This window comes from Prunus persica, chromosome G3, assembly GCF_000346465.2.
Source record: "Prunus persica cultivar Lovell chromosome G3, Prunus_persica_NCBIv2, whole genome shotgun sequence".
NCBI lineage: Eukaryota > Viridiplantae > Streptophyta > Magnoliopsida > Rosales > Rosaceae > Prunus > Prunus persica.
In genome coordinates, this window is record NC_034011.1 from 20293696 (window position 1) to 20307041 (window position 13346).

The following is a 13346-nucleotide window of genomic DNA, read 5'->3' on the forward strand; positions in this document are numbered from 1 at the left end:
GCATTGTATGACAACAGAAACAGGAAAAATAAATAAATAAATGAAGAGTGCAATATGTTATTAAAAATTGTGTTTTTCCTTTTTTGTAAAACTCTTATTCAAACTTTTAGATATAAATAATATATAAAATAAAGCTTTAACAGTAAAGTAAAAATAAAGAAACAAATAAATAAGTAAAATAAGTCAAGAGTAAGAAAGCAAGCCTGGTATAGTGAAAGCACGTCAAAGATGCTGTCCTAAATCCTTTTTAGCCTCCCTACGTGCAGGTAATGATAGTCTACAAGACTGCAAGATGCAACCCCAATACGTGGACTCAAGGTCCGCTATGAGCACGTTCACAATTGGATAGAAATCAGAAAATAAATAGAAAAATCAGAAAAATTAAGTCAATGAATAGAAAATCAAAACTGAAAATTTAAATAATTCTAACTCTCATAATAAATAAAAGAAAATAACCAAAATATTAAAACAAAATCAAAACCTTAAATTTTAAAACCTTTCAAATAATAACTCATTACATCAATCACAGTTCTGCATTATATATATGACCTTATTAAAAGGGGATTATCAATACACAAAAACCATATAAAAATGCATAGCACATTTAACAAAATATATATAATTTCAATGCGCATACTCAAAAACCATAGAAAGAGAAAAGGCATGGCACCTCAAGCAGGGCCGTCCCTGAGATTTTGAGGGCCCTATTCGAAACTTAAATTGGGGTCTTACATAATTTAATACAAAAATACTATAAATACAAATTTGCCATAACTTAATGTCATAAATAATTTTTTTATAACTAAAAGTCACCATCAATAAACATGTAATGACAATCAAAAATCAAATTCATAAAAATTTAAATGTTTCCATTTGATAAAGTTAAATATTAGTATGTTTGGTACAAAAATAAGCTCATTGTGCCCTTATAAGGTCCCTTTCTACCTCCTATAAGCAATCTGTGTTTAATAGGAAGAAAAAAAAAAGGCAATCTGTGTAGCATGTGATTCTTTAACAATGAATCTATCAAGATTCAAGAGCTCCTCTTTGAGATTGAGTCAATTCCTCGATTTTTCTTTTTCTAAGTCTTTTTGTATATCCAAAAACGTATTATCTAGTCGGTGGCATGTTTAGATTACAAAGAAAATTTCCAAAACCCTGTAACCTGGAAGAAAACCCCAGCAAGAAATAGATAAATATTTCTAAAAACCATATTCTCATATAACCAATCATCATTATGATAATAATTTAATAAAATAAGTCATGTAATATATAGATTAAAATTTAGATATATACCTGAATTTGAAATGATCTTTGAATCTGACTATTTGATTTTGAGTGGCCTTTATGAATTTAGGAATTAGGGTTTTCTCTTTTTGGGGTTGAAATTCTTGAAATTGAAAAAATAAGAAAAATTGTCAAAGGATTGAAAAAAGAACCAAAGAGAGATTGATGAATGATAATGATTATTTATTAGAAAATCAGAGTTTAAGAGAAAGAAGAAGCCATGAATTTTTTTTTTTAATTTTTTAATTTTTTGGTTTTGAATGAAGAAAGTAATCTTCTTGGAAAAGAATATATATATATATATATATTTTAAAGGTGTGCTTTTGTTTTCCTTTTTTTTAAAAAGTTTATAATTATGTAAAGTTTTTTATTAACTTGTTATAATAAAAATAATATATAAAAAGCTGAATAGATTGACATTAATGAGAATCAAACTCGTGCGCCTCTGTTAAGTGGAGATGCACTGGAAAGTCAACTCCACCGGGCACACTTTTGTGCAAATATTTAGCACGCTATAGTATATATACACTTCCTATAATATTAATACACATATATAATATAAAGGAAATTTTTTTTTCGGGGCCCCTGTGCGGTGGCACCACTTGCACCACCCCAGGGCCGCCCCTGACCTCAAGCTGTATTATAATTTCAGAAAATCAAGAGATGTTGACTTTGGCAGAAAAAATTGGTGTGGCTTTAATGAAGGCCACGTGTGACGTGCAGTGTTTTCAAAGGCATGCCTAATCTCGCCCCAGTGAGCGCATCGGAGCGAGGCGAATGGAAATCGCCTCAAGCATTCGTCTGTTTAGGTTACTGCACGTTTAGCTGAGTGAGGCGCATCAAGGCGTGGTGAGGCAGAACGGCGCCGCTGTTTTTGCGTTCTACAAGCCCATACCGCGATGAAGAAGATGAAGTTTTTTTTAGTTGTTCTTCCATGAAACGACTTCATTTTAAGGTTTTGGTTTCTTGATTTTAAGTTAAACGCACGTTTTGACTCCCCAACTATATAACCTGGACCCATATATATTATCTATATATATAAAGCAAAATGCAGAGAATGGTGAAACATTTAAAATACCAGAAAATGCCCTTGGTTAATGCAAACATTAAGAATTGAAATTATTAATTAAATGAGGATAATATGGTAAATTCATAATTTTTCGTATTAAAAAAATTAAAATTAAAAGAAAATTCAGATAATGGATCCTATTTTTATGGAACACAAATATCCATTATCTTTTTTAATTCTAAAATAAATTTAAATTTTTTTAAAAAAAAACCTCTCGCATGCGCGGAAGCGCGTGCAGAGAGGCTAGTATACTATAGCATTAATATTATACCCAAGTTGGACCTGAAGGATAACCTGGCCATATAAGATATAACCCTTACCCGATATTCTTGTCCACTCTTTTGTTCCTCTTCTCCCTAGTTTTATGAAGTTTCTATTAAATTCTTTTGCCTCTGTGGGGTGGGATGAATGAATTGAATTAATCTTTTGATGTTGAATAAATATTTTTCAAAAATGTGAATTAGTACTATAATTTAGTTGTGTTGCATTATTTATAAATTTTTGTTATTAAAATAAATTAATGTTCAAAAGGCTTACGCCTCAATGCTTTAAGGTTTACGCCTCACATAGCGGTACTAAAAATGCCTTGCCTATACGCCTCGTCTTTGAAAACATTGGTGACGTGTCCCTTTTGTGTTTTTCAGCCACACTTTGAAGATCAAAGACGGATTAGACCTTGGGCGGCCGATCATAGAGAAATTCTCTATTTGTTTGCCTCTATGTTGCTGCATACAGCAGCTTTGGTGAGGAGCCAAAGGTCCATTTTGTCTTGTCTTTCTTGGTCATTGGGTGTGAGCCTCATTTGTGAGTCTCTCTTCTATTTGGTGTGCTAGCGACTTAATGAGCAACAAGGAGAGTCTGTAAGTTTCTCTTCTTCTGTTTTCGGTTGATCTTCTGTTTATGAGTTGCTTTATACATCTGTATCTGTTCTCCTTTTGGTATTTGTATGTGAGTAAGAATCTGATAATCGGGACGGACCTATGATTTGAAAATTGAGTGGGCTAAATTTACCTTACGTACAAATCTATTAAATTTCGATAGTTTTGGATAAGTGGCCCAAAAATTAGAAAATACTGACAAATTATTGATATCGGTACAAATTTGATAAAAAAAGATTGAAATTGTGAGAAAAATATGAAAATTGTTAGTGAAACTTTAGAAAATGTTACATATTATTTTAACACAAAAGAAGTGAAAGAAATTTTTATATATAAAAAAAGGAATTAAAAGAAATGTATTGCACGGTGAGTTTGAGTGATTTAAATGAATATATTACGAGTTAACATGTTAATTAATGAAAGAGTATTAAAACAATATATAGAAGCAATAAATATGGGAGTGTGTTAAATATTTAAACAAAAGTTGAGTAGTTTGTTGATTGAGTCTAGTGGGGATTGCCAGGATGGACACATGTTGGTTACAAAAAATTACTGTTTTAGCATTATTTTTTACTTTTTGGGTGGGCTGGGTATGATATTGTGGGCTGGTGAAAAGAAAGTCACCTGGGCTATATCCCAGGTTAGTCCAAGGGCAGGTCCGTCCGGGTGCATTTGGGGTTTGGATTGAGAGAGTCGAACAATCTGCTGTTGTGGTGAGAGTGTTAATTCCTTTGCGTGTTATTTTGTTTTATCTACATCTGTTATATCTTGTATTGTTATTTTATCATTCTCACATCTGTCATATCTTGTCTTGAAGATTTCGTTGTTGACATCTGAGACGTCCGTTCCAAAAAGACAAACGCCCCAGTGCTAACTACCAACAAGTTCAGAGACCAAAGATCCTCAATTTGCCTATTTTAACATGCCTGAGTGAGCCTAAAACATAACATAATTAGGCAGTTTCCATGGCAACAGCTAGTAAGCCTCATGCTGTATGCATCCCATTCCCATATCAAAGCCACATAAAGGCACTGCTCAAATTTGCAAAGCTCTTGCATCATAGAGGTTTTCATGTAACCTTTGTCAATACATTGTACAACCATAGACTCTTTCTCAAATCTTTAGGCCCCAACTCCCTTGATGGCTTGCCAGACTTTCAGTTTGAAGCCATCCCAGATGGCCTTCCAACTTCAGATTCAGATTCCACCCAAGACCTCGCTGCTCTTTCTGATTCCATATTAAATACAAACCACTTCTTGGATTCGTTTCGCGATCTCCTCGCGAAACTCAATCTCGATGCAGCAACTTCCAACACTTGTCCTGTGACTTGTATTGTAGCAGATGGTTTCATGCCCTTCTCCACCACTGTCGCCGAAGATCTTGGAATTCCCTGGGTGTCGTTCTTCACTATTGCTGCATGTGGCTTCATGGCCATCAAACACTTTCGTGCCCTGGTGGAAAGAGGATTTACACCCCTAAAAGGTGGAGGGCAGAGAGAGGATATCTCAATGAAACAAGATCTATGTACTTGGGAAAGGTTCTTTTGTTAGATGCTTATATTGCCGGACTGTGAATTTGTACCATACCTTCGAGTCGCACACAGATTCACAGTCAAGCAAGAGATCATTTCCCCCTGTTTATGATTCATTTGATTCATATTACTTAACTCATTATAACATTTCTTTCGTTATTGTTAATTTGCAGATGAGACATATCTAACTAATGGCTACCTAGACACAGTCATAGATTGGATACCTGGACTGAAAAGCATCCGGCTAAGGGATCTTCCAAGCTTTGTTCGAACTACAGATACCAAAAGCATTGTGTTTAACCTTGGCATAGAAGCAACTGAAAAGGCAAACAAGGCTTCTGCAGTTGTTATACATACTTATGATGCGTTGGAGCGGGAAGTTTTGGATGCTCTCTCATCTATGCTTCCCCTTGTTTACACCATCGGCCCTCTCCAATTACTCGTCAACCAGCTGCCAGAAGACCCTCTGAAATCTGTAGGATACAGTCTATGGAAAGAAGAAACTGGCTGCCTCCAGTGGCTGAACACCAAGGCCCCAAACTCGGTTGTTTATGTGAATTTTGGCAGTGTAGTCGTGATGACACCAGAACAACTTGTTGAGTTTGGTTGGGGACTTGCAAACAGCAAGCATTTTTTCTTGTGGGTAATTAGGCCTGATTTGGTTGTTGGTGACTCAGCCATTTTGCCAGCTGAGTTTGTGGATGAAACAAAAGAAAGAGGACTAATAGCAAGCTGGTGCCCACAAGAGCAAGTCCTTAACCACCCATCAGTTGGAGGGTTTTTGACACACAGCGGTTGGAACTCAACGATCGAGAGCCTGAGTGCAGGGGTGCCTATGATCTGCTGGCCGTTCGTTTCGGAGCAGCTAACAAATTGTTGGTATACTTGCAATGAGCTGGGCTGTGGGATGGAGATTGATAGCAATGTGAAAAGAGATGAAGTTGAGAAGCTTGTTAGAGAGTTGATTGAGGGAGAGAAGGGTGAGAAAATGAGAAATACGGCTGATGGGTGGAAGAAACTAGCAGAAGAGGCCACTGGTGCACAAGGTTCTTCAGTCATAAACTTGGACAACTTAGTGAACCATGTGCTTCTAAGGAAAAGCTAAGCTAGATGTATTTAACAAATAAACCTGCAACATGTACTAATTTTTCTGTTTGATAAACTAGTTGGCTTGGGTTGGGATACATTACATATCACTAGCTTGACTTCCATTTTGTTTATGCTATAAAATGGTTATGTACAATTTTTAATATATTTATACAAAAATTTACTTTGCATTTCCTTTTTGTAAGATAAATAGGCTGGCTTTTTTTTTTCCTTCTTCTTTTTAATCAAACAAAAATGCTGATTGAACATTTTCGAATGATCAAATGTCAATTTTACCATTTTACATCCTTAATTTGCCCAAACTAGTGAAGGATGATGGATAGGTTGAATTAGTATCAAAATAAGTCAAGAGTTCGATCCATTTAATATAACTAGAAAAGAAAATTGCGTGACCGGCCCTCTTTCATTGGCCCCTCTTCTCTCTCTTTCTTTGCAAACTCCTCAATTGGACTAACGGCCCCTAACAGTCTATATGTCAATCCGACTGAGGAGTTTGCAGAGACATAAAAATGAAGGGGATGGGGTCGTGCCAGATTGCATGGAGGGGCCGACATCAGGAACAGGTTGTCGATTTTCCAGGTTTTAATTTTTCAATGTCGTTGAATGGTAAAATGGGAAATTTCGAGGGGAAAATTTAGGGGTTGGGTCGAAATGGACTTTACCTATTTTGAAATGGTTAAATTTGCTAATTGCACTAACTTGGTCAAAAGGGGGGGAAAAAAAACCGGGAAAGTGAGAGAGAGGGAAATGAGGGCCAAAATCAAAAAATTTAACGAAAACCAAATAGAAAATCGAAATGCCTCCTGATATTGTCTCACTGGTGTGAGTCGAGTGATTCAGAGAGACTGAGACGGAGACTGAGAGAGAAATGAAGACTGCAGCAAAGAGTTTGGTCATCGAGATCGAAGACGACGACTTCCTTTCTCAGGTGGCGGCGGCTGAGGCCCAGGCGCTCGCCAGCAAGCGTCGGCGTATCAGTATCGCACCCTCTCCAAACTCCGCCGTTTCTTTCCATTCCCGAGCGAATCACAAAGAAGGCTTGGACAGCGAAGATGGCGGTATTTACACCGCGGCTCTCAAAGGAAGCCAAAGAGCAGCCCCCGAGCCTCCACGCGGTGGATTTTCGACGGGGAGAGTCAATGTCGGCCGGACCGGAAACGACGGCATTTCTGCTGGCGGTGGTTCGTGCTTCAAGTGCGGAAAACCGGGACACTGGGCCCGCGATTGTGATGTCACCGGTGGAGGGTATTATGGTAATTCCGGCGGCGGGGACTCTTCGGCTTCGATTTCGGTTCCGGAGAAGAGCTGCCCCTGTGGATTTGGCGCCTGCATGGTGCTCACTGCAAATACTGAGAAAAATCGAGGTCGAAAGTTTTACAAATGCCCTCTTAGACAGGTTCACAAATCACAAACCCATTTCTATTTTTTTGTCTATTTTAGGTTTAAGAGAGAAATGGATGCCATGGTTATTGGTTTTGTTTTCTTGAATTTTGACAGGAAAATGGGGGATGCGGTTTCTTTGAGTGGTGTGACAATGCTTCTGGGCCTAATGTAATGGCTAGTACTGGTATGGGTAGTGGTAGCGCTACTAGGACCCATAGTTATGCTGCATCTGATTCTTCATTTCCTGCTCTTGAATGTCCCTGTGGCGGTGGTCTGTGCTTAATCTTAACAGCCAAAACTGGCAAAAACATCGGCAGCCAATTCTATCGTTGCCCTGCAAACGAGGTACCCTTTAACTTGTTGAGCCTAATTCATTGATTTTGGCCCAATTAGATAGGAATGCATTGCAAATTTGGAATCTTTATTTTATATTTATTATGTGTTTGAATTAAAGTCTAAGAGAAACTGCTTGTTTGGACTTTGAATCGTAATAGAACTGGATAGTGGCTTATTGTTTTTTTTGGCTCGTTTAGGGATGCGGTTTCTTCAAGTGGTGCAATGAGCATACTGGGGCAGCTGCTGGTGTTCTGGGTGGCAGCGCTGCCAAGGTGGAAAGGAAGGTTTTGAGTGAGGCAAGTAACAATGGCTTTGGTGTAAGAACTGGTTCTTCCTGCTTTAAGTGTGGAAAGGAAGGGCATTGGGCAAGAGATTGCCCAGCAGTTCCTTCCTATAATGCTCCAGTTGAGTTGGAAGCACGGTCTGCTGCTTCACCGGGCTCTTGCTATAAGTGTGGCAAGCCAGGGCACTGGGCGAGGGACTGCCCTTCTGGTTAATGTGCAATGTACTACTGAAAGACAACCATTTCTTGAGTTTAATGTTTGTGTTTTGAAGTTTTTCAAGACTAGCTGTTTCTTGATATGATATGAGAGATTGAAAAGAGGATTAACACAACCATATTAGGCCTGGTAATAGTTTTCTGAGAAACTTGTGGAACAAGTAAATAGAACTTCAGGATCTATGTTGTTTGCCCATCATTTTCATTTCTCAATAGAAATTGCTCATACAGATTATACACGTACATGAAATGAATGCTAACACATGCGTCAATGAGCTGTAAATTCTTGGTGAGACTGATGGGTTGATACGTTCAAAGATGAGTAATGTTACCCATGTCTTCTGTTAGAGATGTAGTTTTTCGGCATTTTTTGTCGGTTCTAATTTTCGTTATTCTTTCAGCATTTTTTTCACAAAAGCCGCCTTCATTATGATTTTTTTTTCACCACATGCACATAATCTCTAAGCTCAGTATGGACCTTTTAATGACAGTACAATAGAAAGAGTAAACCCCACCGTCCTTTATTTATTGGACTCATTGTGAATTTGTGATATAACAATCCCACACCAAATTGTTGATCGCCTATAAAACTCTACTGCATGCATTTCTGTGAATTGCAAACACAAAACTCATACACTGACCAACAAAAACTAAGATGAGTTCAATTTCAGTTGATAATAAGCCTCATGCTGTATGCATTCCCCTTCCATTTCAATCCCACATTAAGGCAATGCTTAAATTAGCAAAACTCCTCCACCACAAAGGTTTTCATATCACCTTCGTTAACACAGAGTTTAACCACAAGCGCTTTCTTAAATCTCTAGGACCAAACTCCCTTGATGGCTTGCCTGATTTTCAGTTTGAAACTATTCCTGATGGCCTTCCAGATTCAGATGCAGATTCCGCCCAAGACCCCTATCTTCTTTGTGATTCTGTCAGAAAAAATTGCTTGGCCCCGTTTCGTAAACTCATCATGAAACTCAACGATACAACTTCCAGCAATGTTAATCCTCCAGTGACTTGCATTGTTTCTGATGGTTTCATGACGTTCACCATCACAGCTGCTGAAGAACTTAGAGTCCCTGTCACACTGTTATTTACCATTGCTGCATGTGCCTTCATGGTCTCTAAACAATATCCCATTTTGGTAGAAAAAGGACTTGCGCCACTAAAAGGTGAATATATTGAGCCAGTTGTTTAATTTTATGATTCATTATGCTTGTTTTCTAAACAAATGAATTTTTTCTATAATTGCTTGGTTGTTGTAGATGAGAGCTGCTTAACAAATGGATTTCTAGACAAGGTAATAGATTGGATTCCAGCAATGAAGGGTATCCGTTTAAGGGATCTCCCAAGCTTTTTCGAAACTACAAATGATCCTAATGACATTTTCCTCAACTTCACCATTGAAGCAATGGACAGAGCTCATACAGCTTCAGCAGTTGTGCTTCATACTTTTGATGTATTGGAGAGAGATGTTTTGGATGCTCTCTCATCCATGCTTCCACCTGTTTATGCCATTGGCCCTCTCCAATTACTTCTCAATAAGATACCACAAGAGTACCCTGTGAAGCCTATGGGATACAGTTTATGGAAAGAAGAAACCGATTGCTTCAAATGGTTAAACGACAAGGCACCAAATTCTGTTGTTTATGTGAACTTCGGCAGTATAGCAGTCATGACACCAGAATGTCTTGTGGAGTTTGGTTGGGGACTTGCAAATAGCAAGAATCCCTTCTTGTGGATAATTAGGCCTGATCTGGTGGTGGGTGCCTCAGCAATTTTGCCACCTGAGTTTGTGGCTGAGACCAAGGAAAGAGCTCTCATAGCAAGTTGGTGCCCACAAGAACAAGTGCTTAACCACCCATCCGTTGGAGGGTTTCTAACACACAGCGGTTGGAATTCAACCATTGAAAGTTTGTCTGCAGGAGTTCCTATGGTTTGTTGGCCACTCTTTGCTGACCAGCCAATAAACTGTTGGTATGCTTGCAATGAATGGGGCTGTGGCATGGAGATTGATAAGAATGTCAAGAGGGAGGAAGTGGAGAAGCTTGTTCGAGAGTTAATGGAGGGTGAGAAGGGCAAGAAAATGAAAAATAAGGCCATGGAGTGGAAGAAACTAGCAGAAGAAGCCACTGGTCCACATGGTTCTTCATCCACAAACTTAGACAATATGGTGAATCAAGTGCTATTAAAAAACAACTAGCAGGATGTACTGCGCACAGTCTATTGTCTAAGAAATAAACTAGCAAGATCGATCAAGATGAGCTATGGCGAGGCTGTTGTCTCTGTTAGCAGCAGCATATGCTTATGAATAATTCCGAACATTACATTCCCAATGAGTTGTTATCTATATACTGTTAAACACTTATGTCTATGAGCTGAACAATCTTGCTGGATTACATGCTGATTAAGTTCTATATAGAAGGGTCCTTAGTAATTATTTCTGAACAGTCTTGAGTATTTGATGAATGAGTAGAGAGGACGAAGAGAAACTGTAATCAAATGTGCCAAAGAACTTTAAATCCTTGGTAAGACTGAGTGGTTTTGTCAGAGGTGTAGTTTTTGTTTCCTTTCACAGCTGCCGCCTTTAATATGAGAATATTTTCAATATGTGGCCTTTACTGAAACTACAATACAAAGAGCAAAGCCGGCCGTCAATTGTTTATTGGACTCATCGGCAGATAACAGACACACACTAAAAAACGTTGGCCTGTAAAATTATATGTATATATTGCATTTGTGCTACAACTGATACACACAATCTAAGATGAGTTCAGTTTTAGTAGTTAATAAGCCTCATGTCGTATGTACTCCGCTTCCATTTCAAAGCCATATAAAGGCAATGCTTAAATTTGCAAAGCTCCTCCACCACAAAGGTTTCCATATAACCTTTGTCAACACAGAGTTCAACCACAAGCGGTTCTTCAATCTCTTGGACCCAACTCCCTCGATGGCTTGCCTGATTTTCGATATGAATCAATCCCAGATGGCCTTCCAATAAGTTCAGATACCGATGATGATGGAAATACTGTCCAAGACATCCCTTTGCTTCTTGATTCCATCAGAAAAAATTTATTGGCTCCTTTTCGAAACCTCCTCAGAAAACTCAATGACACTGCATTTTCCAGTGCCAACAATATTATTATTAATAATCCTCCAGTGACATGTATGGTTTCAGATGGTTTTATGACATCCACCATCACAGCAGCCGGAGAGCTTGGAATCCCTGTCGTACTCTTCTTTACCATTGCTGCAGCCGGCTTCATGGGCTCTAAACAATATTCTGTTTTGGTGGAGAAAGAACTTGCGCCACTCAAAGGTGTGAAAGAGAAATGGGGAAGCAATTGTTGTTTCATGTATGATTATATATTGCTTGTTTTTAAACAAATTAATGATGCAACTTTTCTTTACTTGGGTCTTCTATTGTAGATGAGAGCTGTTTGACAAACGGCTTTTTGGACAAGGTAATAGATTGGGTTCCAGGAATGCAGGGTATCCGTTTAAGGGATCTCCCAAGCTGCTTTCGAACGACAGATCCGGATGACATTGTGTTTAACTTTGCCAGGGAAGCAATGGATAGTGTTGATAAAGCTTCAACAGTTGTTGTTCACACTTTTGATGCGTTGGAGCCACATGTTTTGGATGCTCTTTCATCTATGCCTCCACCTGTTTATGCAATAGGCCCTCTACAATTTCTCAATCATTTGCCAAAAGACCCTTTGAAACCTATGGGATACAGTCTATGGAAAGAAGAAACTGAGTGCCTCCAATGGCTAAATTCCAAGGCACCAAACTCAGTTGTTTATGTCAATTTTGGGAGTTTAGTGGTCATGGCACCACAACAACTTGTTGAGTTTGGATGGGGACTTGCAAATAGCAAGCTTCCCTTCTTATGGGTAATTAGGCTGGATTTGATTGTTGGTGAATCAGCAATTCTGCCACCTGAGTTTGAGTTTGAAACTAAAGAAAGAGGTCTAATAGCAAGTTGGTGCCCACAAGAGCAAGTCCTGAACCACCCATCCATCGGAGGGTTTTTGACACACAGTGGTTGGAATTCAACCATTGAGAGTCAACTGCGGGTGTGCCTATGCTCTGTTGGCCAGTCTTTGCCGAGCAGCACACCAATTGTTACTATACTTGCAATGAATGGGGAAGTGGTTTGGAGATTGATAACAATGTGAAGAGAGATGAAGTGGAGAAGCTTGTTAGAGAGTTAATGGAGGGGGAGAATGGCAAGAAATTGAAAATTAAGGCCATGGAGTGGAAGAAACTAGCAGAAGAAGCCACTGGTCCACATGGTTCTTCATCCATAAACATGGACAATTTGGTGAATCAAGTGCTATTAAGAAAAAAAAAATAGAGATTATTCGTAAGAATAATATTAATTTTTGTTGTTAATGTTATAGTAAGATGTATTCAACTTCCATTTCCAAGCCATATAAAGGCAATGCTGAAATTAGCAAAACTCCTGTTCCATAGAGGTTTTCATATAACCTCTGTCAACACAGAGTTCATCTACAAGCACTGTCTTCAATCTCCCGGACCCAATTCTCTTGATGGCTTGCCTCATTTTCGATTCGAAACAACCCCAGATGGCCTTGCAATTAGTTCAGATGAAGACACCGCCAAAGATATCACTTTGAGTTTTCATTCCATCAGAAAAATATTGCCTCCTCAAAAAAGCTCAAAGAAATTGCAACTTCCTTTAACATTGATCCCAGTGACTTGCATGCATTGTTTCAGATGATTACATGCCATTCACAAACTAATACCCCCCCTCCTCTCTTCCCCCGGCTGAAGAACTTGGCATTCCTATCATACTCTTCTTTACTTTTGCAGCAAGCAACATTATGGGCTTTACGGGTGTCTGAAAGTCTGACTGCACTGCAGGGTAAGAAAAAGAAAGATAAGGTCATGGAGTGGAAGAAAGTGGCAGAAGAAGCCACCGGTCCACATGGTTCTTCATCTACAAACTTGGACAATTTAGTAAACCGAATGCTATTAAGAAAAAGCTAGATCATATTTCACCGGTCCACATGCCGTACATATTCTTTAGGACCTTTTATGTTTGGCCTTCTTTGCGTTTCTCAATAAAAACTAGTCATGTGGATTTCCTGCTTTTGGAATGCCTGGAGGTGACTGAACTTTGTACAGATTATCAGGCCGGTCCCGAGTTTTCAAAGGCTCAGGGCGAAAATTTAAAGTATGCCCTACACACATTAATCACTAATACTAGTATACTTCTTGTTTTAT

At 38.6% G+C, this 13346-nt stretch overlaps 3 protein-coding genes and 1 pseudogene across 3 annotated transcripts; all 4 read left to right on the plus strand.

Moving 5' to 3' along the window:
* LOC18784089 (7-deoxyloganetin glucosyltransferase) lies at positions 2970 to 6044 on the plus strand. Its single transcript, XM_020559024.1, has 3 exons — positions 2970 to 3216; positions 4052 to 4716; positions 4939 to 6044. The coding sequence occupies exons 2-3, from the start codon at positions 4200 to 4202 to the stop codon at positions 5868 to 5870; spliced, it is 1449 nt and encodes a 482-aa protein (XP_020414613.1). The 5' UTR covers positions 2970 to 3216; positions 4052 to 4199; the 3' UTR covers positions 5871 to 6044.
* LOC18782000 (cold shock domain-containing protein 3) lies at positions 6593 to 8271 on the plus strand. Its single transcript, XM_007214807.2, has 3 exons — positions 6593 to 7268; positions 7370 to 7600; positions 7789 to 8271. Exons 1-3 carry the CDS (start codon positions 6741 to 6743, stop codon positions 8086 to 8088), a joined length of 1059 nt encoding a protein of 352 aa, XP_007214869.1. The 5' UTR covers positions 6593 to 6740; the 3' UTR covers positions 8089 to 8271.
* On the plus strand, positions 8746 to 10296 carry LOC109948199 (7-deoxyloganetin glucosyltransferase-like). Its single transcript, XM_020560469.1, has 2 exons — positions 8746 to 9265; positions 9359 to 10296. The coding sequence occupies exons 1-2, from the start codon at positions 8746 to 8748 to the stop codon at positions 10294 to 10296; spliced, it is 1458 nt and encodes a 485-aa protein (XP_020416058.1).
* Positions 10936 to 12453, plus strand: LOC109948121 (annotated as a pseudogene).